The sequence below is a fragment of the Benincasa hispida genome, chromosome 1, assembly GCF_009727055.1.
Source record: "Benincasa hispida cultivar B227 chromosome 1, ASM972705v1, whole genome shotgun sequence".
Taxonomy (NCBI): domain Eukaryota; kingdom Viridiplantae; phylum Streptophyta; class Magnoliopsida; order Cucurbitales; family Cucurbitaceae; genus Benincasa; species Benincasa hispida.
The window spans coordinates 30,720,417-30,745,734 of record NC_052349.1 but is presented as its reverse complement, the minus strand read 5'-3'; the positions used below and the strand labels follow the sequence as shown (position 1 = coordinate 30,745,734).

At 33.0% G+C, this 25,318-nt stretch overlaps 4 protein-coding genes across 5 annotated transcripts; 1 reads left to right on the top strand and 3 right to left on the bottom strand.

Moving 5' to 3' along the window:
* Nucleotides 1-3,186: 3,186 nt before the first annotated feature.
* On the top strand, nucleotides 3,187-4,840 carry LOC120076809 (protein RKD2). The gene is made up of 3 exons (XM_039030733.1): nucleotides 3,187-3,281; nucleotides 3,449-3,884; nucleotides 4,667-4,840. Exons 1-3 carry the CDS (start codon nucleotides 3,187-3,189, stop codon nucleotides 4,838-4,840), a joined length of 705 nt encoding a protein of 234 aa, XP_038886661.1.
* A 406-nt stretch (nucleotides 4,841-5,246) lies between these two features.
* On the bottom strand, nucleotides 5,247-6,573 carry LOC120074021 (uncharacterized protein At4g00950-like). Its single transcript, XM_039026997.1, has 2 exons — nucleotides 5,720-6,573; nucleotides 5,247-5,528 (listed from the first exon to the last, which is right to left on the bottom strand). Exons 1-2 carry the CDS (start codon nucleotides 6,317-6,319, stop codon nucleotides 5,475-5,477), a joined length of 654 nt encoding a protein of 217 aa, XP_038882925.1. The 5' UTR covers nucleotides 6,320-6,573; the 3' UTR covers nucleotides 5,247-5,474.
* Nucleotides 6,574-7,058: 485 nt separating this feature from the next.
* Nucleotides 7,059-12,002, bottom strand: LOC120074010 (golgin subfamily A member 3). Of its 2 annotated transcripts, none has more exons than XM_039026976.1 (5): nucleotides 11,424-12,002; nucleotides 11,172-11,330; nucleotides 8,832-10,069; nucleotides 7,706-8,607; nucleotides 7,059-7,537 (listed from the first exon to the last, which is right to left on the bottom strand). In XM_039026976.1, the coding sequence occupies exons 3-5, from the start codon at nucleotides 10,039-10,041 to the stop codon at nucleotides 7,193-7,195; spliced, it is 2,457 nt and encodes an 818-aa protein (XP_038882904.1). In that variant the 5' UTR covers nucleotides 10,042-10,069; nucleotides 11,172-11,330; nucleotides 11,424-12,002; the 3' UTR covers nucleotides 7,059-7,192. The 2 variants fall into 2 exon arrangements, with proteins under 2 accessions (XP_038882904.1, XP_038882911.1); XM_039026983.1 differs by having other exon boundaries at nucleotides 11,638-12,002.
* Nucleotides 12,003-15,225: 3,223 nt separating this feature from the next.
* LOC120091337 (protein IQ-DOMAIN 1) lies at nucleotides 15,226-19,062 on the bottom strand. Its single transcript, XM_039049332.1, has 5 exons — nucleotides 18,776-19,062; nucleotides 18,518-18,621; nucleotides 16,716-17,012; nucleotides 16,084-16,455; nucleotides 15,226-15,985 (listed from the first exon to the last, which is right to left on the bottom strand). Exons 2-5 carry the CDS (start codon nucleotides 18,608-18,610, stop codon nucleotides 15,356-15,358), a joined length of 1,392 nt encoding a protein of 463 aa, XP_038905260.1. The 5' UTR covers nucleotides 18,611-18,621; nucleotides 18,776-19,062; the 3' UTR covers nucleotides 15,226-15,355.
* Between the last annotated feature and the right edge of the window lie 6,256 nt (nucleotides 19,063-25,318).

Below are 25,318 nucleotides of genomic sequence, written 5' to 3'. Positions count from 1 at the left end.
GTTTGAATTTGAATAGTTCAAGTTCAAATTAAGGTTGGTATAATTATGTGTGATATAATTAGTTAACGTTTAATTTATCGAAACTAACAAAATTAGAGAGTTTATAATATTAAAATATTGATTTAAATATTAATTACATTAATAGGATTCATGTTTAAATATCAGGTATGTGATTAATTTAATATTTGATATTAAATTGATCAAATTAATTTTCATTTTTGAATCAATTTAAGAAATTGAATGATTGAAAATTTGAATTTAATTAATTTTGAATTATTTAATTAAATTTTAGTTCATTTAGAATTAATTAAAACAAGAATTTAAATTGGAAATTATATTGATAGTGGAAAATTCCAATTTTTTCAAATTGGATGTGTTTTCACATTATACAAACACCTAGCCACAACTTGCAAGTGAGAATTGAAGTGGCATTGACCAATGCCTCTGTGCTTACATGAAGATGATACATAAAACTCTAAAAAATTGCTGATGAAGATGAGAAAGTTGCTAAAGATTAGTTTTCAACAGAGAAAATGTTCTTCACTTGAAACTCATTCTATTCCCTTCACAAATTCACTTCAATCTTAGGTTCCACCACTCAAAGTCAAGGTTGAGAATAGTAGAGAAGATCTCTGGGTGGTTTATTGAAGATTTGAAGTTGAGAATTCGTGAGGAGCAACTTGGACTAGAGAGGAATTCTTCAAAGGTATGTGTTTCTTGAAACCATCTTATTACCCTATGAACATACTTATTTTAATGTCAAAATTAAGGAATTAGAATACTTAATCGCGGCATGTTTCTATATTCCAACACTATGAGTATTTTTCATCTCTCAAAGAAGTTATGTAACGAAATTTACTAGAGTGTTTACAAGATTTTGGAGGGGGGATCTTCCCCCCAAAAGCCTGGGGTGGGTTGAATTTTCGTGATTTAGAGGGTTTCAACCAAGCTTTAGTTATAAAACAAGTTTGGAGATTATTTTTGAATCCTCAATCTTTTGGTCCATTTGTTCTTAAAAGTATTTACTATGAAGGTGAGAATATTCTAACAGCAAATATTGGCAGTCATTCATCTTATGTATGGAAGAGTCTTATTTGGGGTAGAGCTCTATTACACAAGGGGCTTCGTTATAGAATTGGGAATGACGAATCTATTTGTATATCGAACAATCCATGGATTCCTAGGCCTTCTACTTTTGAACCCATCTCTGTCATATTTTCCTAGGCCTTCTATTTCTAATGAAGGAGATTTAGAAGTCACTTTGGAACCTAAATATTCCCAAGAAAATTAAACATTTCCTTTCGAAATCTCTTAACAATTAATTCTATTCCAACTAGAAATAATCTTCAGAAAAGAGGAATAGATCTGTCACCCTCTTATCCAATTTGTTCTATAAAGTCAGAAACTACAGACCATGTCTTATTTAAGTGTTACAGAGCTAAGGAGATCTGGAAAATTGTCTGGAATCATTCCTTGACGAGCAAATTTCAGTTCTTGTTTTGGTTTGGTGATCGATGGTTGGAGTTAAGCCAGACTTGTTCAAAAAAAGAATTAGAACTGTGTGCAATTTGTTGCTGGAAAATATGGGGTGATAGAAACAAAACTATCCACAATTTACCACTAGCCAATATCGAATCCAGAAGCAGATGGATTATTGATTATGTGATGGAAGTAACTAAACAACAATCTCTGATGAAATCACTTGCTGCTCCTATCAATATTCCCTGTAATTCAGGTAATTTGAGATGGAAGCCTCTGGAAGAAGGTTTCCAAAAACTCAATGTCGATGCAGCTTGGAAGCAAGATACTACGTCCACAGGTTGGAGTGCTATCCTCAGAGATGAAAATGGCCTTTAAACAGTTGTTGCTTTTAGCTCAATGAATAATTGCTTTACTCCTCCATTGGCTGAATTGCTAGCCATTCTCGAAGGTCTCTGAATAGCTAGAAGATCCAATACAACCCATAATATTGTCGAAACCGATTGCCTGGAAACTGCAAATCTAATCAACACATCTTCTTCTTTGCTAAGTGAATGTGTTTGCTGGTTATCTGAGATATGATGTTCATCGAAGTCTGTAATTTTCTTCATGTTAATTGAATTTGTAATAATTTTGCCGGCTGTTTGGCAAAAAGGTCTTAGATTAAATGCCCTATATGGGGTATGGTTTCATTCCTTCCCTAAGTGGATTTTTGTACTCTCTTACTCTCTCGTAGAGATTTTCAAAAAGGCCCTTAAGTGGCATAATAAATAAATAAATATATATATTAAATATACATGCAATTTAAAAATATATAATTAAAATACTAAACTCTCATCCTTTATAAAGTTAGAATTAAACAATTGAAACATCCTAACTTAAATATTACATCTAAGAAATTCAAGTAATCAAGTCTTGAACTTAAAATAATTAAAACATTTATAATTATCTTTAAAAAAATCTACAATTATATATATATATATATATATATATATATAAAAGTATGGGGTGGATACACGAGGCGGGGCCGCAGTCGAGATTGAGGATGGGGAAGGGAATATAATCCTGACCCTGTCCTGAATTGTAAATAGGGAAAAAATTCTTACTCCTTCCCCCATTTCCCATGTCTTTGGGATTCTCTGTCCCGTTTGGGACGGGTCCCTATCGGATCTCAATCCTACGAGGTTTTTGGACATCTCTAGACTCACATTCCAAAAAGACATCTATCCGCCCAAATGGTCCAACCTCCCACACAAAAACAATTCATCCAAAACTTTTCTCATAACTCTCAAGACCTGGAATTTTCTTTTTATTGATTTAGCAAAGTTCCTCAATTAGAAATATCTTAGAAAAACAAAATCTTTCATAACTTTCAAGACCTCAAATGGTATGAAAATTGTATAATTTATTTATTAGTGTGTGTGTGTATATATATATATATATATATTTTGAAAGGGTATGAAGATTTAGAGATAAGAGAGATTAAATAACAAAACAGATGATGCATTCATGCATGCAGCCCCTTTTATCGATCGGTAATTGTTTCAACAATTTAATATCATATTTATTATTCCACTCTCATTGAAATTGCAACTCCCATTTAATTTTCGCACGAACTACTAAAATCATCCTTCTTCCTTCTTCCCTTTCCAAATTTATTTATACTTATGTAAATCTTTTTCATATATCTCAAATGATCTCTTCTCCATGGAGTCCAGCACCAAACTAAATAATCCTCAAACCCTTCAGAATAATCCACACGACTTTGAATGGCTACACGAAGATCTTTTCCCATTCGACAAGTAAGAACAAAGAAGAAACTACTCTGTTTCTCTGGAAAATAGGGGAGAAATTAAATTTCTTACTGGACAGAATCCAAGATGAAAAATTTACCAAATGGGTTGTTTTTTAATCCATTTATCTCAAATGGGTTTTGCTAAATTTTGTTTTTTGTTTTGGTTTTCAACAGTGGGCTAGAAGAGCTTCCTCCTTTAGACAAAGATGAGTTTTTGGACGTCAATTCACATTCATTACCATTCAATTGGGACAATGATATTTTGGAGTTGGAGACTGAAGTTTTGTCGATGAGATCAATGATAAAATTAGATCAAGAAGATGAAAGGGGAATTATAGAGATGACTGAAAGATCAGGGTTTTCATCAAGTTGGAAAGAAGAAGAAGAAGAAAAAAGGTTGAGATTAGTGAGAAATGGGAGGAGGAGAAAGAAGAGTTTAGTGTTGGGATTGGAAGAGATTCAAAAGCACTTTCACATGCCAATATCAGAGGCAGCAAAACAGATGAATGTTGGGTTGACAGTGCTTAAAAGAAGGTGTAGACAACTTAATATCATGAGATGGCCTCATAGAAAACTTAAGAGCTTGAATTCTCTTATTCAAAATGTCAAGGTATGTATATGACTTTATACATGCCACATGTATTTAACATTTTTTTTGGTAATCAATTTGGTTTTTTGGTTTTTAATTTTTTTAAATAGCACCTATAAACACCCCGTATTTATTGGTTTTGTTATCTACTTTTTAACAATATTTTTAAAAATTAAGTCAAGTTTTGGAAATTAAAAAAAGTTAGATCTCGTTTGGTAACTAGTTGATTTTTTAAAATTATGTTTGTTTTTTCACAATTTCTTACTCGTAGTTTTTGGAATTTTTAGCAAAAATTCAAAAACAAAAATATGTTTTGAAAACAAATCACAGAAACTAGAAATGATGTTTATAGATTTTTTTTTTTTAAAAAAAACAAACAAACGATTGTCAAACGGTGGTCATAGTTCTTGAAAACTTGTTTTTGGTTTTAGAATTTAATTGGGAATTCAACTCTTGTACTTGAAACAAGCGAACTATCGTAAGAAATTGAAAGAAAATATAGGTTTAATTTTATAAAACAAAATGGTTACCAAACGAGATCTTACCAAAAAGTTACTCATCTTTCACCATACTATAACATTAATAACTGTGTAGGCTTGGAAGTTCTAAAAAAAGAGATGTAATTGTGTAATGCCTCAATATAAATATATATATTCAAGGTGACAACTACTCTTTTTAAAATCCTTGGAATGTATATATGGTCAAACCATAATTTTATGTTCATCTGCTTCTTGTTTAGGGAGTGAATTTTGTTGTAATGGTGATGATTATAGTGTTATTGTTTGGGTAATTTTGAAATGCAGGAGATGGGGTTGACAAATGAGGTAAAAGGGTTGGAGGAGCACAAGAGGCTGGTGGAGGAATTGCCAGATATGGACCTCACACACTCTACCAAAAGGCTAAGGCAAGCTTGTTTCAAAGCCAATTACAAGAAAAGAAGAATTAGATCTAATGATATTGCTACTCTTCATCACTAACTTTAATTATTTGTTTGTGGTAAGTGAACGACACATATTTAGGGTGATTTTAAAATGAGTAAAATTACTTCTATACATGACAAAAATGATTTTAACTTTTTCAAAATCACTCCTAAATATGTACTAAGAAGATTGATAGTACTTTCTTTTACATTTTACACACATGTAGTTGAAGGGAAAAAAAAAATTGTAGCTACAAGATCGTAAAAAGAATTGAAGTGATCCTGATGCAATCATTTCTCTCATCCATTTTGATCAAAATCTTTTGCTTTCGAGATTGTGATTGGTGTATCCATCTCTTAGGTTATGCTCGAATTGGTTTATTAATATATGAAAATAGATGTAAATGAACTCATCTCTACCAATTATGCATTTTTTTCTAATGGATTAGGATCATAAACTCAATGTGATTGAGGATTATAAAGAAAAGACATTAAAATTATATTAGATAAAGATATTTACAAGTCTAAACCGACGTAAGAAAGAAATATATAGTAATTAGAATGTGTAGGAGTAAAGTAACATTCTTAAAAAAGAAATTATAATATCGTATATAGAAAGTTGAGTAATACTATAGGTTATCTCGATTTCTATTCTGGTTTTCTATGATCAGTGTGATACTTCTTTTCTCATTTCATCTGTTTTGTCTCCAGGGAATGAATTGCTTCAAGCTCCCATAAATACTAGCCTGCCATTATTTACATCCAAACAAATTTATAGATATTTAATATAATTAGACTATGTTGGATAATTATTTGATTTTTTTTAATTTTAAAAATAAAGTCTATAAACAAATCTGCATAAGGAAGAAATAGACGTTTGAAAAAAATGAGTAATGGAAATTAAAAGTTGGTTTAGAAAAAGCCATAGAAGACTTACAATCAAGTGCGGCTTTGAATTCGGTTTCCTAAAGAAGCTTCGTCTACTCCTAAACCTTGTGATCTTCACCCTCGTTTCTCCGTCGCCACTCCCAACATTACGGCCGCCGCCGTCAGCACCGCCGCTCGAGAGAGAAATTTCAGACCCGCCCTTCGGAATCTCCTTATTCTTCCTGAAGCTCATCCACCGTCTAGACCCAACATATTTACCATCCTTGCCCCCCCTCGTCGCCGTAGCCGTCGGCGTCGCTGTCTCCGCCCAAGTGTCGGGGAACCTGAACGACAAACTGGAAGACAGGTCTCGGCCGGAAATGGGGTCGTCCACGGTGGTTGTCGGAGAGGCAAAATGGGCCACTTTGGCATCGGCGAACAGCCTCGGGGGCAGATCCAAAGATCTCGCGCTTTTGGGCTTTGAATTCGGCTCAATAATCCCGAACGGCCTCGGTTTCCCCGGCGCCTCCTCCCACTGAAACGGCACAGAAATTGACGCGTGCAGCGGCGGGGTCACCATCCCCGGTGACTCCAACGGCTGTCTTGGCAGAGAAAACAGAGACAGCTTTGGTGGCGTGGAGCTCGGATTTTCTCCTGTTGCAGGCCTCATTCCGCCAAAATTTCAGAAACCCATTTGAATTTGATCGATTACGAGAAGACCCAGTTGAAGTGAATGATCAGTTACTGTAGAATTTGGAGAATTTTTATAGAGAGAGAAAAAGAAGTGGAAACAGAGTTAGTTTAAGTGGATGCGAATTGTGAGGGGTAACTGCAAAACGCTCCTGGCGCTTCGACTTCACGAGAAAATGCCAAAAGTTTTCTTTCTTTACATTATTATCAATTAAACTGTGAATACACCAAATCTCAATCTTACATTTAATTATATATATTCTAAGGCCGCACAAATTGGAAATTTTGGGTCTCTGATTTTGATGGTTAATAATCCATCAACGGTCTCATTTTTGTCACTTGGGTTTGTTTGAAAAGTCAATACTGATTTTTTTTCCACTTCTGGGAAAACGGTTGAGAAAATGTAGGCTTTTTGATACTTAGATAAAATAGTGCAGCAAAAACAGGGGATGGTTTCAGCGGGTCATGAGATTTGCTCTGTTGGATCATTACTTGTTCATGGAATGCCAACTCATCGGAAAAGGGAAAACAGAGAGAAATTCATGAAGTGGTTGTGTTGATTTTTCTTTGTTTCTTGAATCAAGAGGTTTTCAAAGCTAAACAATCAGTATCACCCACTTTAAGCATTTATCACCAGAAACTCCTCAGATTTCCTGAGGAATTTATGATGGCAGCAGGGTTTCCACACGTCGTTATCATTTCATGTTGACTTGAGGAAATTTGAACAAACTTATGGCAATTTCATTACACTCAGAAGGCCATTCTTAGTAATTTCTCTATACAAATCAAGAAAAAGAACACATAGAATCATACATGATTATTCAACTTTATTGAGTAAGATACAGTTCCGCGACTATCTACTTAGACAAATCATACCCTCACACGCCAAGGTTCCTTCTAGATCTCCGATAATTCGAGTTATTCGAACTTCTAGACCTCTTTGAACTTCTTGGAAGAGAGTTCTAACACTACTGGCAAAGCGCTTGACGTCAAAGCTACCGGACTTTTGAAGTTCATCAGCAACCTTAGCAAATTCCAGGCTGATCTTGGATTGAATTTCCATCCATTTTTGTCCTGTTAGGACAACATATCTTTGTAGTTGAAATGTCTGTTCAAGGAAGTTCTCCAGCGCTTTGGTTTTGCCTTTCGTTCTAACTACTTTAGACTCCCCACACTTTACACTCGCTTCATAATCATGCTGCATACCATGGAGAGATTATCAGAAAGTGAGTTGCACACGGCTTCAAAAGAGACTCGAATACTTCGACATAGAGCAAAAACATCACCAAAGAAGAGATGGAAAATCTCTAAAAAGTAGAAAATGAAGAATGAATTTATAATAAAATGACTGTAAATATGAACTTACCATCCTTTGGCAGAGTTCATCAGTTTTCTCCTGCAGAGAATTATATCTGCCCACTTGTTTATTCAGCAGTGTCAGAAACAAAAGAAATTCTCTAATGCCAACTTGTACATTATCCTCATTTTCGGAATTCCGAGCAGTTTCTTGTTTTCCGATGAGCCTCTCAAGCAAAAGAAATTGCTGCTTCAGCCTTTTGATTTTGTAAGACACTCCTAGAGCATGAATGTCCATCCTCCATTGAGTACTATAAGTTCTTCCAAACTGCTGCCCTATTGATGCCAATGGTTCGGCATTATCAACCCCCCGTGGACTCTTTGTGCTTGCTTCTTGAATAGGACTGTGACAAGCAATTTCTTTTTCATCTTCAAATTCGGTACCTGGAGATTGTATCAATGGATTTTTGTCCTCAACAAGGTTTGAGGAAGCAGTCTCTTCTCTCTCAACAGCATCCCCCCATATTGTTCCATTAGAATCTTTATTTCTCTGTTGCTCTTCTTCTCCTGGTTTTATCTTTATAATCTTGACATCAGACCATGTGCTGTTGTTTTCATCCGGCACCCATTTCGTAGGCTGGTACCTTTGAGAGTTGAACTGTGAGGCCAGTTGGCCTTTCAAGGAAGCTAATTCCTCTTCTCTCTCCATAGACAAAGCTTTTAATTTCATATTCTCATGCCTAAGCTGCAAAATCTCTTGATTCTGTCCAGCAAGATGTGACTGAAGCCGTTTTGACTCAAGTTCCAAGTTGAGCATCTGCCAGTGAAAAACTTCTAATTTTTCATCTTTCATCCCCATTTGCTCGGCAAATGCATCTATTTCTAGGTCATGTCTTTGCTGAAGTATGGATACATATTTTTCTGCCTCGGAGCATACCAACTCTTCCATCTGCTTCACATCAATTATTCTCCCTTCAGAAGTAAAGTCCATAGATGAACCCGGAAAGGATAAAATTAATTCATCAAGTCAGATAGACCTTGAAGTACACAATGTTATGCCAAACATATGAAAAAGTATTGAGAGGAATGTCCAATAGGGTCATTGGAAATTACAGCCGTTAGACATGACCAGTGTTGGTTATAATCAGCTATATATATAATGCATTTTGCTCTAAGAGGAAACTTAAGTTTCTTACCTGTGTCATCATTTCTTTCAGGGGAAAGACATTCTGATTCAGCAAGGGGAGGGAAATTATTTGACTCAATGGATTCTGGATGATTGTAATCAATATAAATATCGGTCGGCTTAGATATGGTCTTCCCATTATTAGGGAATGCACTTGTATTTGAATGCTTGTTCTCGGCACTTTTAGGAACATCATATCCTGAATTGACCTGATTGGATAACATACTTCTCAATGACTGTCTTTCATGTCTTGATTCTGAAATTGTCTTCCACCTTTCAGCTTCTAATTCTGCTTGCTTTCTCCTAGCTTTGGATAGCTTAACCTCCTTAAGGAGCATTTGCTTCTGTGCTGTATCCAGCTTGGATTTTCTCAGCATTGCTGACAAGATCTTGTCTTTCTGTTCTAAATCCTTGCGCATTTTAACAATCTCAGCTGATAGTTTCTGTACCAACATTACGGACTCCTCCTTTTGCTCTAAAACTGAATCAAGCTCTCCTTTTGATGCTTCAACTTGCCTAACTGCTCGGGCCATCTCGGCTTCAAGTTGCCTTTGGTTTGAGACCAGCTCAATGAAGGCTGTTTTGTGCTTCCATAGTTCAGAGGAATGCTCTTGGGCCTCACGTTTAGCAGTTTCTCTCAATTCTTCTACTACATTTTCTGCCTTGGACAGTCTTTCTTCCAAGTCGCTTCCCTTCTTAATCTTTTCCTCCAAGCTTTTCTCCTTCGACTCTAGTGCTATCTCCATCCCCTTCAACTTTTCATTCAGTTCAGAAATAACTTCTTCCTTCTTTTCGAGAAGCCTTGCATCGTTCATTAAAGCTCCAATGTGCTGGCGAAGCTTCTTCCTTTCAATCAACCACCGTTGCTCCTGAGCAGCAAAAATGCATACGACTTTTTCATTAGCTTTGGCATCTTCATGTCTGATTCTTTTCAACTCCCCTATCTCTCTCTCAGCAGCCTCAAGCTTATGATGAAGATTGGGCTTTTGCCTATCCACCTCCCTCTGAGCACTCCATATTAGTAATCCCAAGAGTTGGGCGCTTCCTTGAAGCATCTTTTCCCGAACTTCAGACCATTTCTCGTCTTTACAATCAGAGGTTGACAAGAGTCGAAGAGCAAAGAATGCACAAGAAATGCCGAAATACATAGGAGATAAACTGTCAATTTTCTCTTCAGAGATGAATGCTAGTGAATTGGAAACCTCTTTCTTATCCATCATTTAAGACTATGGTTCTCCTTTGAATACACTATTAAACGAGAAATAAAAGTTAGTTTATAAGTTAACAACCACCCATATATGAGAATGGGGACAAAACGTCAACATTTTATATATAAACAAGAGACAGGACTAAAAATCTCAAACAAGATTTTCAGGGGAGTGAGTAAGAAATTGAACAAAGACCAATCAGATTATGATAGATGGAATCGGTTCAATCCCACTGGCAGAAATTAAAATCTTACAGAAACAGAAGAAAGTGAGACAGGATGAGGGAACAGCAAAGTTGAAAAACTAAAGTCATCAGTTATGATGGGGAGGAAGCACAACTAACAAAGAGCAGCAATTCTAACAGGACATCAATAAGCATCAGATCACAAAATCATAAAATTGTAATATGCAAGATGAATCAAGGCTATAAGTTTATCAACAAGACCATGAAATGCCAAAAGCATGGCTGCTTTTACATGTGCCCGAGTCTGAAGAACATGTAGAAGCCAAACTAGAACAAAATACAAGTCATAAAAAAGAAGAAAAAAAAAAAAAAAAAAAGAGAGAAAAAGAATAAAAGAGAGTTGTCCCTGGTTTTCAGGGAAAAGACAGATTACAATCATCCCCACTTGCTTTTCCCCTTTTCCATTTCCCCCAACCCCATGTCCTCCAATTTGCTCTATCACAGGTCATGACTCATTGATAAAGCATACACAAAGTTTTCTGGCTATTAGTGACAACTAAATGTAAACTGAAGAGAGAAAAGGCAACTTTTGTGCATAAAAAGGGTCCTCTATAATACTATTCTTTTCCACAGTGGTCTGCCAGCATAAAACTACAGCATATTTTGTTCCTTTTCAAGGCATAATGAGAACTATTCCAAAAGGCTGCATCTGCAAGTTACTTTCAGTTCTCACAAGATGATTATGTCTTTTACTTCTTACCTTTTGAAACAGAAAACAAAAGGGTTGCTAGCAATGCACAGTAGCAGCAATAAACACAATCTACAAAGGAGAAACAATAATATACCCAAATCAAAGATACCCACCAAAACCCATTTCCTAATTCCTAACTTAAAACCATAAAAAACAACTCCTCTTTCTCCAGTAAAATTTAGAAAGAAAAAAAATGATATCAAATACCTTTCAGAAGTTGGAGCATCTTCTTGTGCATAGTATAAAGAAGCAATAAATTATATCAGTTCGAGTTCATAGACAAAATAATGGAGCAACTCAGTCAAGAATCCCTTGGTGGGTCCAGAAAAAATTGACTGCTTTAGTTTCTTCTTCCTTGAGTTCGACCTGTAAAGCAGAAACCACCATAAGAAATAGCACACAAATCGATATAATCAGAACTAAAATTTAAAATGAAACCTCCCCAAGAATCCCAACTACCACAAGCATTTTATAATCCTAAAAAGTTTGAAGATCGGCCCTCGGAATCCGAACTAGGCAATGCGGGATTTGAAATGGGGTCCGATTGCAACCCTCTTTGATTGATTTCAAAGCAACCTCATGAGTTTTCCAGAGATGAAAAATGAAAGCAAAAAGAGGAAAAATTATAATTGGGTCACAGATTCTTATGAAATTGAGGTCAGAGAAAGCGTACTAAAGAGTAAATTATTGGGTCGTTCATGTGACCCACTTGAAACTGCCCTGTACTGACATTCTTCTAATCTTAGTTTAATAGAAAAAAAGAAATTGAAAAAACCCTTTGTTTTTGAGTTCTGGAATAGTCAAGATGAACATTGAAGAATTCCATCTTTTTTTTTTCTTGGAAAGAATTCCTGTTTCTGCTCATAAATTGTCGTCTGGGGTTTGAATTTTACAAAATTTTTGTTGTTTATGCCGTTCATTGACTTAAATTTTCACTTTTTTTTGTTGGGTTTTTATTGAAACACATAATTGTTGATGAATTGGATTTTCACAGCATTGGAAAAGCTTATTCCAGATTTGATTTTATCTTTTTTTTGGCCTACTGACTACTGAATAATTGAGGCTATAAATTTTATTTATGACAGTTTTTTAAGCTACTCAACTAACCAACCCATCAATCAATCACACTCACACATTTGCAAATTGGAATGGTCTCATTCAATATTGGATCAAAATATTAAATTGAAGAATTGGCCTCAAAATACTTATCCACCACATCTCAGTTTCTCATTTCTCAACCAACTTACATCCAATACCAAATTTACCGACATCTATAAATTGCTTTTAGAAATATCAATATCAAAGCTTATAATGTTTGTATTAAATTATGCGTTGAAAAATAAACTAAAGGAATTAAATGTGTCATAGTTTTTTACGTACGAAGTAAGTATATGTTCGCAATGTTTTGACATGGAGCATATTTTTTCAAACTTTATGATTGAAATCTGATTGGTTGAAGGTTGTTAACCTATTGAATGATGAGACAATCAACCTATATCACCAGAGTTATGAATTGAGAGTTGTCTACTTTTCTCATTTTCGTTGTTATCATAATGTTATGGTGCACTCTCTGGTCAGAAAGACTTTGAATGAATAAGAATTTTTCTTTCTCCTTACCCTAAGTGGCTCCCCACTCTAGTGACTTTAAGACGTTATTTGGTAGGCCGTTTGTGTTTGTTATCTATTTCGGTCACTTTCTTTTCTTAAAAAAAATAAATAAAATAAACTAGTGGTTTAGGTACCGATTACCATAAAAGGTTGATGGTTCACTCCTCACCTCACGATTGTTAAACTCAAACAAAAAGAATTTTAGGTAAAATCATTGTTTAAATCTGAATATGTGTTGTATCATAAAAGAGATAAAGAAGTTGATCTTTTTTTATTATTATTAGTTTAGCAACATGTGAGAGTTGATATCATTTTGAAGATTCCTTTGAATTTAAAACTTGTGATATAGTGATATGGCATTATAAGAAATCTGTAATGTATCTAGTCAAGAGTGGATATAAATGATTTCAGAAATCCAGAATATGTGTTCATTCCTCCGATTCAAATATTTGGAAGTTTAAAGTGCCTACTAAAATACGGCATTACTTGTGAAGAGCCGGAAGAATATTCTTCCTACAAAGCTTGATCTATTGAAGAAGAGAATGGAGATTACTCCCTAGTGTCCATTATACTCTGTTGATTTTGAAAGCATTGACCATATATTATTTATTTGTTCTCGGGCTAGGTCCATCTAGAAAACTTTATCTTCTTGTAATCTTCTCTTTTCTGACTTCAATGGTAGCTTTGTAGATAGATGGCTTGAGATTAGTTCACGATGTAAGGATGATGAATTAAGTCTATTTGTCATTGGTTGTTGGACTATTTGATCTAATCGAAATAATTTTATTCATAAGGAGAAGCTGGCTCCATGTGAAGTTAAATGTAAATGGATTCTCCAATATTGAGCAAAATATCTTTTTGCTCGAAGTAGGAAGTTCTCAAATTATGATAATTTCTTGAATCTACATGTCAAATCATCTTCTCGTCAGATACCTCCTTATCAAGGATGGTTCAAAGTCAATATCGATGCATCTTGGAAATCTCCTCAAATTCTTATTGGTTTTGGCATTTCAATTCGAAATTCACCAGGGGTATTAATAACTATAGAAGCTGTCATATTGGATATGCTTTTTCCAGAGGTCTTAGTTGAAATTAGAGCGATTTTTAAAGGCATCAAAACTGTAAATTGATCATTCCCCTTCAGAAACTTGCAGTAAAATCTGATTGTAAAAGAGCCATTGATTTAATTTTGAAGAAACATGAAATGTGGGGTGAGGAAGCTTACTGGTTGGAGGAAATCTGGGTGCTTTCTAAATCTTTTGCTAAAATCTCTTTTATCCATGTAAGTAGAGATTGTAATAGAGTTGCAGATGAAATAGCTAAGGGTGCTAGAGATAATGTTTTTTCGGTTTATGGATGTTGATTTTTCTTCTTTAATTCTTTATTTGGTTGTAAAGAATTTGTATTCATTATTTGTCCATGTGACTTAATAAAATTCCTTTTTTTTTTTTTTCCAAAAAACGCAACATGTGTAAGTTGAAATGATTTGAACCTCTAACCTTTTCGTCAAAACTCGAGGATATGTATTTAAATCACTTAAATTATATTCCGTTAAAGAATAATTAAACATGGTAGCTTCAAGAATGCAATAAACATTTTATTTATTGAAATATGTTGAAATTAGTCATATCAATAAGGAAGAAAAATCTATAAAATTACCATAGAGGATGGAAAAGCAATCCTTGTATATATCAACATAGTTGCACACACAAAATAACAAGCAACCTAAAAACCACTAATGCTAGGGTGGGGAACAACTCTTATACTCTCAACTATATTTATAAATGGATATTTAGAAAGAAAAGAAAAATAAAGGAATACTTGATTCCTCCTTAAGAATAAACAAAGAATAATTGTCCTAAAAAGAGAAAAATGTATATATATATATAAAAGCTAGAAGCAAAAGAAAAAACAAACAGACCAACTACTATTTAACAAAAAAAAATATCGTTCCATATCAAAGAGCAATTTAGGAGAGAATGCCAAAGTCATAATAACAAGGGTTGTTTTGTTTTCCTCTGAAAAAATTGTGACAAAAATACTGAAAATTAACAATATTCTAACAAAAATAATATCTATAATGAGACCATAATTTCACCATCAAAATTTTCTTTCTCGATGACCTCTAGCACATCAGATTCCACCTCCAACTTTATCACTCTCAAGCCCTCGAACAGGGCTTCGAGTTCCGGTAGTTAAATTTTGTTGGTATCGAAACTACATGTCGGATTGGAGTTTGGATGGTGTCCTCTTACAGCTCAGCGACACTAAAGCAGTGGTCGATGGAGGGGCCTTAAAATGGGGACAACTTTCAACGTTTTGGGCTACTTCTTGTCGGATATGGCCCATGTCGGCCCATCACCATGTGGGTTTAGGATTGGGTCCACCAACATGCCTTTGCCCAGCTCCTGGCCCAGTATAATGATAATATCTACAAAACTCAACCTTTTATTAAAAAAAATTACAATTTCAAAATTATTTCCTGTCACATTATTATTATTATTATTTTATCTATAACTAATTTGGAAAATACCTTCGATATGACATGAGTCAGATTCACATGTGGAAAGTTTAAGGAAAAGTGGCTTTTTATAAACCATACTGATATTTATTTTAATTATCTTCTGATTTGTTCCCAACTTAAAGACAAAAATTATAATAAAAAATATTTGGGCCATTAAAATTATGTTATCAAATTTAAAGACAAAAATTAATAAATAGCAATGTATGAACAAGCAAAGTTTGATAATCACTTATTAAACAAACAAGAGTATTGAACTCAATTAAGCAAAACCAGCCCTCCAATTATTGACACCAAGGGGTGGGAGTGCCCAATCTTCACCTCCTGGGTTGTCTGGGCCACAGCCCATCATCTGTATAGGAGACAAGCGAGGCCCATTATTGTTCATTGGGCTTGGGCTTCTTTGGCCTTGATAGGTAATGGTTCCTCCACCCGAACTCGATGAGTCACAACCCGACCCAAAAACCGATCCCCTTCTTATTGATTTGTTCCATTTCGGTCCTTGGTGTTTGACTAGGCCTTGGCTTCTCACCTTGGCCTTCGCGGACTGGGTTGGAGCCATGTAGCTTGGAACATTTTTGGAGATCGATTGTCGAGACGAGTATGGCCCTACTCGTCCTAAATCGATAGAGTCCAAATTTAGTTGGGCCAAAGCAATGGGGTTCATTTCTACGGTCTTTTCCGACATGTCGTCTGTAGCTGTGGTGGTGGTAGTGGGTGTAATATAAGACTCACGTATTGTGGAATGACGAACATTATATGGTTGAGAAGACATCCAATGCTCAAGCCAATTCCAACCGTATTCAACTTTGTCGTGCCTAAACCTTGAATCATTCATATCTTCGCCCAATTGTAAAATTCCTTCTTCTTCTTGTCTTCGTTGATGTTGTTGCTATAGAAAGAACACATCTAAGATATCAAAAGCTCAAATGAAAAAGAAATATATATATATATATATATATATATATATATTTATGTTTATAGACAAACCTGACATGAATATGCATAAGCAAGAGCTCTTTCCCTTTTCATTAAGGCATCGCGTTTTCTTGAAGAATTTTCTTTGATTTTCTCTATACTTAACACCCTACCATCCCAACCTTCCATCTCATATTTCTTTAGGTTGTTTTTCAATAACTTTTCTTCTTCGTCTTCTTCTTCGTCGTCATCTTCATCTTCTACGAGTCTTTTATGATAGCTTTGGTTGGCCAATTGCAACCTACGGGCACGAACTCTTGCTTGTACCCGCACCAACGCTTGCATACAACGCATTGTCATTTGTGCTTGTTTTCGAACATTGTGGCCTCGGACCAATGCTTGTAACCTCACTAAACCCTTTAAAGCACGGAGGGCTCGTCGAGCCTATAACAACATATAATGCATGCTCCCTCACATTATATATATATATATATATATTTTAGTTCAACCAACACGTGAAAGTAAGTGGGTTTTAAGATATAATGTCTTAACCAATTAAGTTATGTTTGAATTATGTTGGAATGACTACTATTACTAGTAAATATCATCACTTCAAAAGATAAATAAAAATATTTTATTTTATCAAGTTACTCAAATATTTTCTTAATAAAGTTATAGAATTTAAAAAATCCCATCACACTTACCAAGTAGCCTCTGTAATTAGCTTGAATAAGAGTTGCTGCTCTATCTTCTCTAGATTGCCACCCATAGCCAGCCAAACGAACTACCTTTGCTGCTGCCTCAGCTGCTGCAACTGCAGCTTCTGCGGCCGCCGCAGTCGCTGCTGCAACGACAATAGCATGATCTCGACCTTCGATCCTTGGTGTTGATTGAACGCTCTCGCCATTCGTTATTTCTGTCGAAATCTCTGTGGAAAATTGTTCAAATGATATAACCTCAGGAGCATTGTTCTGCCATTTTTCCACATTCACACTTTCCTTCTGCAAAATTTTGTTCAGATAGGTTTTTAATCATCTGGGTAAATTACACTTTTTGACCAAAATAAAGCATTTATGAAATATTGGACACTTATTGTTCAAATTTAAAACTTATGGAAATTTGACATTAAACTCAAACTTCAAGACCATAAATATGATTTATTCTTTTTTATTTAAACAAATGCCTTAAAAAAATGTTAACATATTATCATACAATATGTATATAACGTTGTAGTTCAACAATATACAATATGTAAGAGGAGAGAAGTAAACTTCTAACCTCTTGATCGAAAATAGTTTATATATTTATATTGGTTGAGTTTTGCTATATCCCATAAAATCGAAAATTTATACTTTATGTAAATTGAGCAATTATAAATTTTCATTCTATATATAAACAAAAAAAAAAGTGGGTTAGTTGAAAAAATTAAAGCTCTCTCATGTTACTCTAAAAAAGTTCACATTTTTTCTCATGGTTTTTTCTCCAAACCTCGTAAAAAGCAAATTACAAAAGTGGAGATCGAAGGAAAAAAGTAACATTTAAAGGGTATTTGAAGCGCTTAGTGGATTAACAATGATACGTAGGTTATAATAGTTTGTGTTTTGAGTATGCAGACTATTTTAATGGATGTAAGAAATAATAAACATTATAATAAAGAGGGATTTAAAACAGTAATGCTAGAATTAATTGTATGTTAAATAGTTGAAAACAACCTATTATAATTTGAGTCCATATATGAAATGGATTATAATAATTTACACCACCCACTTGAAATTGGGATCCAAACACCCGCTTACTCAGATATATGTATATATGTATCTATATATATTCTTAAAACACAAAATTGCTTCAAAGAAAAGAGACAAAATGTGTATGGAAGATGATGGAGATCTACCACCAACATGCACATGATGGGTGAAGATAAATGATGTGATAGCTAATCGTTGAAGGTTTGACAACACATTCTATATGTTATTTACATTTTGGGTCCTTCACTATTATTTTGGTCCTTCTACTTATGGGGGACCAAAAACACTACCTTTCTTTTTCTTCCCTTCTTTCGTATTCATGCATGGCTGTAAATTTAGAAAAAAAAAAAAAAATCAATATTATTCTCTCTATTCTTGTTGCCCTTTTCCACTAACCCTTTATTCTCAAAAACCTTTTCTTCATCAACAATCAAAATTGCATCTTTTTCTTCAAGCAAAAGAAAAGCACAAACTACAAAATCACTACTCTCACAAAAGTTGCTAGTACATAAATATATATTTACTCCCTTTAGTCACCATTTTTTACCCTTTTAATTAGATGATCATGGTATATTATTTACTTATTTCATAACCTCCAGACTGTACTTATGTATCAATCTAGTGATCATGAAAAGAGATAACCAAGGTTGAAATTATTACAAAATTTCCGAATGTTAAATAATGTAGGGCCAAATAGAGATTTATATTAATCAACGAGTAATGAGAAAATGAAGGAAGGGGGGTTGGAAAAAACAAACCTTCTTGATCAACTCAGGAGAGTAGTCTTTGGAAGGAGTAGATTTGAAGACTTTCTTCACAGTGGAGAACCAGCCAGTTCCTTTCTTCCCCATTTTTGACACTCCTTCAAAAATCCCAAAGTAACAAAAAGAAAAAAAGCTTCAATTAAATGAAACTACTTGAAGAACATGGATTGTAATAATTCACAAAATGCATTTTTTTTTCTTTCTAAAGATCACCCAAATGAAGAAGGAATAAAATTAGAGGGATGATGAGACCTTAATAAAATAAAGAGAGAGAGAGAGAGTTTGGGATTAGGGCATTGAAATGTTTGGATTTTGAAGAAAGGAAAGGAAAAAAGGGAAGAAGAGAAGAAGAAGAGAAGAAGAAGAAGTGGTAGCTGAATTAAAGGCAAAGAGCAAAGAGAGAGAGAGAATAAATTAGAAAGAAAGAAAATGGAAGGAGAGGGCAAGGGAAGTTGCGGTTTAATGTTAAAGGGAATCACGAGGGAGAACACAACAGTTGAGGGTTTCTTTCTCTCATATACGTGAACAACACGATACCTTTCCCTCTTTGAGTTGGTGGATGCTTTTAATGTCAACACACATATCACTTACATAAATGCATACACACACATATATCAAAGCCTACAAATTATTCGAAGAGATCGCTATAAGGTGAGTGACAGTTTTATATGTATATATGAAACAATAACGGTAAAAATAACAAGTTTATATTAGTCGTTATTATGGAGTGTATAGATTCATCTCTGTTGATGTTTGGATCTTGCACGCTTCGTTGTCATCGCGTGCCTTTGACCTCCAGCTTGCTTCTCCTAGTCTGGTTTTGCTTTTCGAGCTGACGTGCGTGACAGATCTTCTCATCGATGTGGTGTCAAGCTTACCGCACTCTGGCTTAAGTACATCGAGTGTATAGTTCAGTTAAGTGTACAAAAGTAAGGTCATTTGGAGATAATTACTTACTTTCTCCCTTTGAAATCGTCGGTCGGAGCTATTTATATAATGCTCTTCCTCTTATATTTGTAGTACTTACGTGTAACTCTGGCAATGTTAGGATAGCTTATGGTGCTCGAGGCAACAAGATGCCAAACCGAGCCCATCTCGACTATTTTTTTATCGATATATATATTTTCAACTCGACTGTTCCTCCATACCTCCTCTTAATTTTCCTTGGGCTTCGATTCACCTATGAGCTTTGGACCTTGCTTGGGGCAACCCTCAACAATCTTACATTGTGATAATCTTATTTGTTGGGTGTGAATGCGATCAAAGCCCCACATTGGTTAAATAAGGGAATGATCATGAGTTTATAAGGGAGGATAACTATCTCCAATGTATGAAGCCTTTTGGGGTGGTTCCAAAAAATAAGTAGTTATGTTCAAAGTATACTTCCATTTCTAGTTGAGATTCGTTGTCCCCAGTATAATTCAATAATTTTCTAAATACTCTTCATTTAAAAAGTTAAAAGAAAGGAAGAGAGTTAGGAATAATGATAATGATGTTACACTTGCACAAACTTGGAGCAAAATATATCTTAGTTAGGGTTAGGCTTTTTCTTTTTAAAATCCAAATTAATAGACTAATAGTCCAACCAAAACCATCTATTTTGTTGGGCTAATTTTCAACTTGATCCTCCAAACAACAGATATAGGTAGTTTAAATTAATTAAATAATAAAAAAAAATACTTGAGTGCATCTCATCTAAGAGATCGATCAATCATGAATTGACACATGGCAAATATTTTTTTTAATTTGTTTAATGTTTCTGTTTTCTTTAGAATAATTGACTCAATTTGGACAAGATTTCTCTTTAATTTTTCCTGATATCTTACTAAAACGTTTATAGGTTAGATTAGTAAAATGCACATATATGATTAGTAGAAAATAGCCTTAGAGGAATTAATTGTGTTACAATATTATGTGTAAACCATGCTATTATCAACACACACCTATTTTCCTATAATATTTGTTTCTTCATTTTTTTTTTTACCAAAGGTATGCAATAGTAATAATTAATAAACATATAATCAGAATTTAGAAAAGAAAAATTAATAATGCAATGATATGCTTCTTTAATTTCTTTCCAATCATTGGTATATTATTGTTGTTGTTCTTATTATAGGTAATAACTGCAGTTATAATCTACATGCATCTCTTTTTTGACAAAGAAAACATAAAAATAATTCAATTTTTTTTAAAATGGCTACATGACAAAATCTTATTGGATAGTTCTTTAGGTGCATCCAAGTTTTTTTCTATTATTATTAGTTTGAGTTCAATAATTGCCTATAAAGGAGGGTGAGAGGATTTTCAAACTCGATCATATGAGGAATGCCTAATAAACCTTCAATTATGTTTGTATTGATTTCTTATTTATCTATAATTAGGATTTTTGCAAATTAATTAATAAAACTTAGGTTTTTTTTATTTGCTAACTTTCATAAGTAAAAAAACATGCGGATGATATTAATGTCAATTGATTAAATACTAAAATGCACATACGAATTTGAGTTGTTTTAGATTAAAAGAACGAGTATGCCAATTTTATACTTAAAAATAATAAAGATTTGCTTTTTAATTTTCTCTATATATATATATAAATATAAGAGATAGATATTTCAACAATTTCATAGGTATTTATTTCAATATATTCCATTTGAAATCCATTTAAATGTAACACACAAAAACCTTGTTTATTTTACAAGCAATGAAGAATATGAAGTGAGAGAGAAAATGAAAGTATGGAATAAACAAAATCTTCTCTCTATAATTTCTTAAACTATAACCCATCACCTAATTCAGTTGCAAACACACACACCTATTAATTGTAAGTTGGAATGTCATTATGCACTTAGAGGGAGAGATGTCTTTTCTAACTTAAATAAAACACTTTCTTAAATTTAAAAAGAAAAAAAAAATTGGCTGCCTTCCATATTTAATCTTCAAGTTCTCACATGACGAACCTTTTTTTAAGGAAAGATATTTTTTATTTTTGATTTCTTTTTTGTTATTGAAAAAGATGTATGGAGATAGTTGTAATCCTAACTGCATCCAAATATTACTTTTTTCTTAAATAAAATTAGTATTTTATCCAAGATCGAAACTAATTTCAATTCTCTTTTGTTAAAAAGAAGAAAAACAAATTACGTGGGCATACAACTTGAGCTTAAGAATTGAAGTGTTTAATTTTGAAAATAAGTCATTTTGAAAAAAAAAATGAAGTGTTTGACAACCACTCAAAATAGTTTTTTAAACACTTTTAAATATGGATTTTAAATAATTTTTGTCAAAAGTGTGAACAAAAATGATTAAAAAAAAAAAAAACAATTTGTTCTAGCCAATTCAAGCATGCCTCAAAAGTATATGTTCGAGACTAATTTTGAAATTGTAGTTAAAATCACTATATTGTTATTTCTAAAAATTCCTTCGAGATATGTCTTTTATAATTTAAAATCAATTTAATCTTTGGTTTTACATTTTCAAATGTAATTTTTATATAATTAAAATCCATTTAAAATGATTAAAAACATTATTTTAAAGTAATTGTGAAGATAACAAAAGTGATAGTATTTTAACTATAGTTTGAAAATCACTATAAACATTATTCTAAAAGGTGTTTGAGAAACAATAATCTAATGTTATTATGGTACAATATATAAATATATATAAAATAGATTTATGGATCCATAAATAAGTTAATTAGGCTAATTATGAAACATATTATGTGGACAACCTTATTTTCCAACAATGAAGGATTTGGTTTGTGCCTATAAAAGTTGAAAGTGTTGTCAACTGTTCTCCAAATATGCTAATAATGAGGAAATTATACAAATTGTTTGGTTCCATTCCATCAAATAAATCAGTCCCATCTCCATCTTTGAGCTGTGAAGAATTCCATTAATTATATATCACACAATCTTACTTTATTGTCGGCCCCTACATATCATATATAATGGAACATGACAAAATTTCAAAATTACTATATCCATTATTTCTTACCACAAAAAGCATTCAACAATTTGCGAGTTTCACGAAATAAATTAATAAATCATTTAAATATGTACCAATAATAAATGAGGCTATTATGTAGTATAATTGTACTAGTCTTTTTTTTACATGGAACATAATATATAGGGTGTTTGGCAAAAAAATTTCTTGTATTACTGTGGTATATACTACACTCATTCATCATTTGACACGTCATAAAATAATTTATTAATTTATTAATTATTTATTTTGTGGATTCCACATAATTCTTAAATGTTACTCTTGTGGCAAGCAATGAACAGAGATAATATAAAAAAAAAATGTCATAATACCGTAATACTAGACATTTTCTTGTGTTTGGCATTACAAATCAATGCTGAGTAACTTAATTTCATAAACTTCAATAGTTCTATTGAAGTTTTGTGTTGGGAATGATTTGTCATAAAATTAGCCTTTTGCTTTTATCACACCTTGAAAGATTTACCGGTGTTTAATCCCCCAAGATCTAAAAAATATATTTCATTATTTAAATTAGGTTTGAAATATTTTCCGTATTTAATTTAGATCTAAAATCTTTTATATATATATATATATATAATTCAAATATGAAACTTTTTTTTTGTATTTTTTAGATCGAAAAAAACATTTTTGTGGGGGTTCTTATAAACTGTTACCTAAGTTTTTTAGAAGGAGTAGAGTTTTTGGCATGGTCGTTCTCTCTTTTTTTCATTCTTCTAGTATGAGCAAATTTTCTAATTGATTTCAATTCTTCTCCTAAGAGTGCACATCTGATAAAAATGTTGTGTTAATCTTGGAGAGCAACTGATAAGAAATGATTTAGCACCGAGATTGTGTTGCAATTTGCTTGCAAGGCAGTAATCATTTCACAACACAATATTTGATTTGTTCGACACTCTGTATACAGTTTGTACATTTATCGAGGAACTCCATTTTTCCCTCTTTCTCTTCTCCTTCCTTCCAATGTTTCTAACGACTCCACCCATTGGCCACCACTGACGATCAATTCTGACGACGTGTTCCAATTACCACCTCCCACAATAAACTACGACACCCAACTCTGGCAACAACCATCATCAGGCATCTATGACATCTCGCTCTGATAACATGCTCAAACAACCACCTCTGCTGACTACCTCTGGTGAATACCGCTTTTGGCAATCATCTCCAGTGACCACGTATAATGTCCAACATCGTGATATCACTTCCAACGGCTAACTTCGATATTCACCTTTGGTGATCAACTCCATCAATCATTTCCAGCAACTAACTCTAATGGTCAACTCAATCAATATTATATTAAAGAACAAAAAAAATGATTCGTGAAAGTGTTTCTAAATATAAAATTGAAATTATTAGTTCACGATGTTTAACAATAGAAACACTATGAGCATTTAACCAAATCAAACAAACTTGTGTATAAAAACACTGCTGATAAAATGTAATCAAACACATTCATGTTTTTATTTTAAATAATTTTTATTAAAAAAATTTTAATGCAAATGACTGGTAAACATTTTTTTTCTAGGCGATCCAAACAAACTTTAGTTATTTTCTCTTATATATACCCAATGATAAACTTTGATCGCATTCTCGATACTAACATATATGCATGATAAACCCTAACTTATAATTTGACATAAGATGCCATAAAAAACCCTAAACCCCTTAATGACCTACTATTTAAAATTTTATGCAGACTACACTCACTACAAGAAATAATGGATACAATAGCTAACGAAAAAGACTATAAAAGACATTTCATAACCTTTTTCGAAGGTTCTGACAGCCCATGTTATTAAAAGTCGGAGACTTTTTATAGCCTTTTTGTAGAGCTATAATGGATGCTATAATAGAGTATGGAGATATAGCATATACATGGCTACGAAAACATTCAATAGCATTAGTCATTAAAGCTATCTTTAACATATAATAGCTTGCTCTCAATGCTATCTTTATTATATAATAGCCTTTTTTTAATGCTTTATTTGACATATGATAACTTCGTTTAAGGTTATTATATCATATATATAGCTTTAATCTGATGTTAAATCAAACAACATTGAAATTATGTCCATTTACATTACAAACATGTGTTTTAAGTTAAATAGACATGAAATAATTCACAATGTATGCATTAAATACAATGACTTCCTTTCATTATTGAAGTTTAGTAATCAATTTACATTAGAAACTAAAAAAATTATTCAATAATACAAAAAATACATCAAATGTAATTTTTCAACCATACAAGGTTCACAAAATACAAAATTCATCAAGTTTTAAGGATTATAGCATCATGGAATTGAACTTCCATCTTTGATCTTCATCTACCTACATAAAAAGTGAATTAGCATTAGATTGGTTCCCAAAACCACAATCGAATGTCAAAACTATATAAAAATTACATAATTGTCATTATGACTCTTAAAACCACCTAAAAATATGTGGTTTATTAATAATCGACAAAGTTACATAAACACAATTATTAAGCCTTTAATTACCTCTAAATTCATGAGCTTATAATTCATTTTAGCTATTCTCAGTGTCAAGAAATATATAAAAGTATTGGTCGGGAAGGATAAGTTGACATTAAACTTCATACATCATTAAAATAATAAATGATACTAATTAGGTAATAATAATATAAGCAATGGTCATGAACTCTAAACATACGAAAATAGTAGTAAAATAGAAACAGAGGCACAATGAATAAATATGTTAAAAACAAATTCAGAACAATATGCAAACTATGGAGATATTTTACAATTCTAATAATAGATTGAAATCAATAAA

Bases quoted from the DNA above. Each gene is read 5' to 3' on its own strand.
- LOC120074021 (XM_039026997.1), bottom strand. From the start codon at position 6,319: ATGAGGCCTGCAACAGGAGAAAATCCGAGCTCCACGCCACCAAAGCTG. The intron at 5,529-5,719 runs GTAAGTCTTCTA...AAATAATGGCAG, and splicing joins ATTCAAAGCCGCACTTGATT to GCTAGTATTTATGGGAGCTT.
- LOC120076809 (XM_039030733.1), top strand. From the start codon at position 3,187: ATGGAGTCCAGCACCAAACTAAATAATCCTCAAACCCTTCAGAATAAT. The intron at 3,282-3,448 runs GTAAGAACAAAG...GGTTTTCAACAG, and splicing joins GATCTTTTCCCATTCGACAA to TGGGCTAGAAGAGCTTCCTC. The intron at 3,885-4,666 runs GTATGTATATGA...TTTGAAATGCAG, and splicing joins CTCTTATTCAAAATGTCAAG to GAGATGGGGTTGACAAATGA.
- LOC120074010 (XM_039026976.1), bottom strand. From the start codon at position 10,041: ATGATGGATAAGAAAGAGGTTTCCAATTCACTAGCATTCATCTCTGAA. The intron at 8,608-8,831 runs GTAAGAAACTTA...TTACTTCTGAAG, and splicing joins TGAAAGAAATGATGACACAG to GGAGAATAATTGATGTGAAG. The intron at 7,538-7,705 runs GTAAGTTCATAT...CATGGTATGCAG, and splicing joins ATGAACTCTGCCAAAGGATG to CATGATTATGAAGCGAGTGT.
- LOC120091337 (XM_039049332.1), bottom strand. From the start codon at position 18,610: ATGGGGAAGAAAGGAACTGGCTGGTTCTCCACTGTGAAGAAAGTCTTC. The intron at 16,456-16,715 runs GTAAGTGTGATG...ATGTTGTTATAG, and splicing joins CTAATTACAGAGGCTACTTG to GCTCGACGAGCCCTCCGTGC. The intron at 15,986-16,083 runs GTTTGTCTATAA...TTCTTTCTATAG, and splicing joins CTTATGCATATTCATGTCAG to CAACAACATCAACGAAGACA.